Raw genomic sequence first — 1,241 nt, forward strand, 5'->3', positions numbered from 1 at the left:
TTTTTTTTTTTTTTGGTAACAGACTGAAGGCAAGCCTGGGATGATGTTGACTTCCTAACAAGCATCAGGGACGACTAAAACGATTTTCAGAACCATTCACAAAAAAAAAAAAAAAAACAAAACCAACCAAACATTTAACATTTGAGCACCCTGGAGGTGGGAAATTACAGGTGCAGTGCATCCATCTCTGGAACCACAGGTCCCTTTGAACACATAGAGTTGGTACTTTGCTTTTTCAAGGTTAAACGGGTTAAAAAAGAAAACCCCTAGGAATTGACACTGCATTTTACATGGTATAGTTGTGTTAGGGATGAAAAAAATATTTCTGCATTTCATCAGTATACCAGGATTGTACTTCCAATCCGAAATCATGTCAGACTACTGTAAAATATAAATGCATACTTTGTAATGATAAAAAAACCTTAATTGTATCTTAATGCAGGTAGTTGCCTCAGAGCCCTCCTTCCATGAAACTGGATATTGCATTCCTTTATACAGGAAAAGAAAACTCCTTTAGAAGTCATTACTCTAAAATCTGATTTTTAACAGGATGGTGATGCTTATTGCCATTTTTTCAAAAAAACCAAAATACCACTTAAGTTCCCCTATTTTCGAAACAGCCTTCTACATATTAATGTATTTTTAAACGGGTCCACAGTTTAGAAGCTAAGAAAAACTCTTACAAAATTTAAGTCTGACAATGTAAGAGGAAGGGACAGAACTGTCAATCAACAGAAATCGATAGGAACAGGCAATAAAGCACAACAGGGTCATAATTTTATGTTGCTTAAAGATGGGCAACCGATACACACAAAGACACACAGCTGCAGCAAGTCTCCAACTGGAATGGAATATAGAGGAGCTATTTATAAGTAAGCCAAAACTCTTCTATCAGTAAGTTACCTGAAAGTATTTGTTGGTATGGTCAAAGCCTTCTTGCAAATGATTCAAATCTTCCTCCTGCAGATGGCTCGGCAGTGGAGTCTCAGATTTGCCTTTAATGATCTTCACCAATTGAACAGGCATAGCTGCTTTATCTAAACAAAAAAATAGACTCTTGAAGCTACTCATCATTTCCGAATCAGGAGTTACTAGAAGTTGCAATTTACTCAGAAGAAGAGTATTTATCTATTTCATAATATGAAAGTTTAATTACGTAAGACTAAAAATCTTTAGAGGGATTGGCCTCATCTCTTAGTACCACTAACAGCAGGAAGAGAGAAAGCAACATTTATTTGGCA

The 1,241-nt window shown here is 35.9% G+C and overlaps 1 protein-coding gene across 2 annotated transcripts in view; it reads right to left on the reverse strand.

Moving 5' to 3' along the window:
- The window catches only part of POT1 (protection of telomeres 1), a 67,172-nt gene extending 66,146 nt beyond the window's left edge, over positions 1-1,026 (reverse strand). For both annotated transcript variants that reach the window (XM_010135790.1, XM_010135789.1), the window contains exon 1: positions 904-1,026. In XM_010135790.1, the coding sequence (XP_010134092.1) occupies positions 904-1,026 (123 nt within the window). The remainder of the gene's footprint in view (positions 1-903) is intronic.
- Positions 1,027-1,241: the final 215 nt, after the last annotated feature.

Source organism: Buceros rhinoceros, unplaced genomic scaffold (assembly GCF_000710305.1).
Source record: "Buceros rhinoceros silvestris isolate BGI_N320 unplaced genomic scaffold, ASM71030v1 scaffold3435, whole genome shotgun sequence".
Classification (NCBI taxonomy): Eukaryota; Metazoa; Chordata; class Aves; order Bucerotiformes; family Bucerotidae; genus Buceros; species Buceros rhinoceros.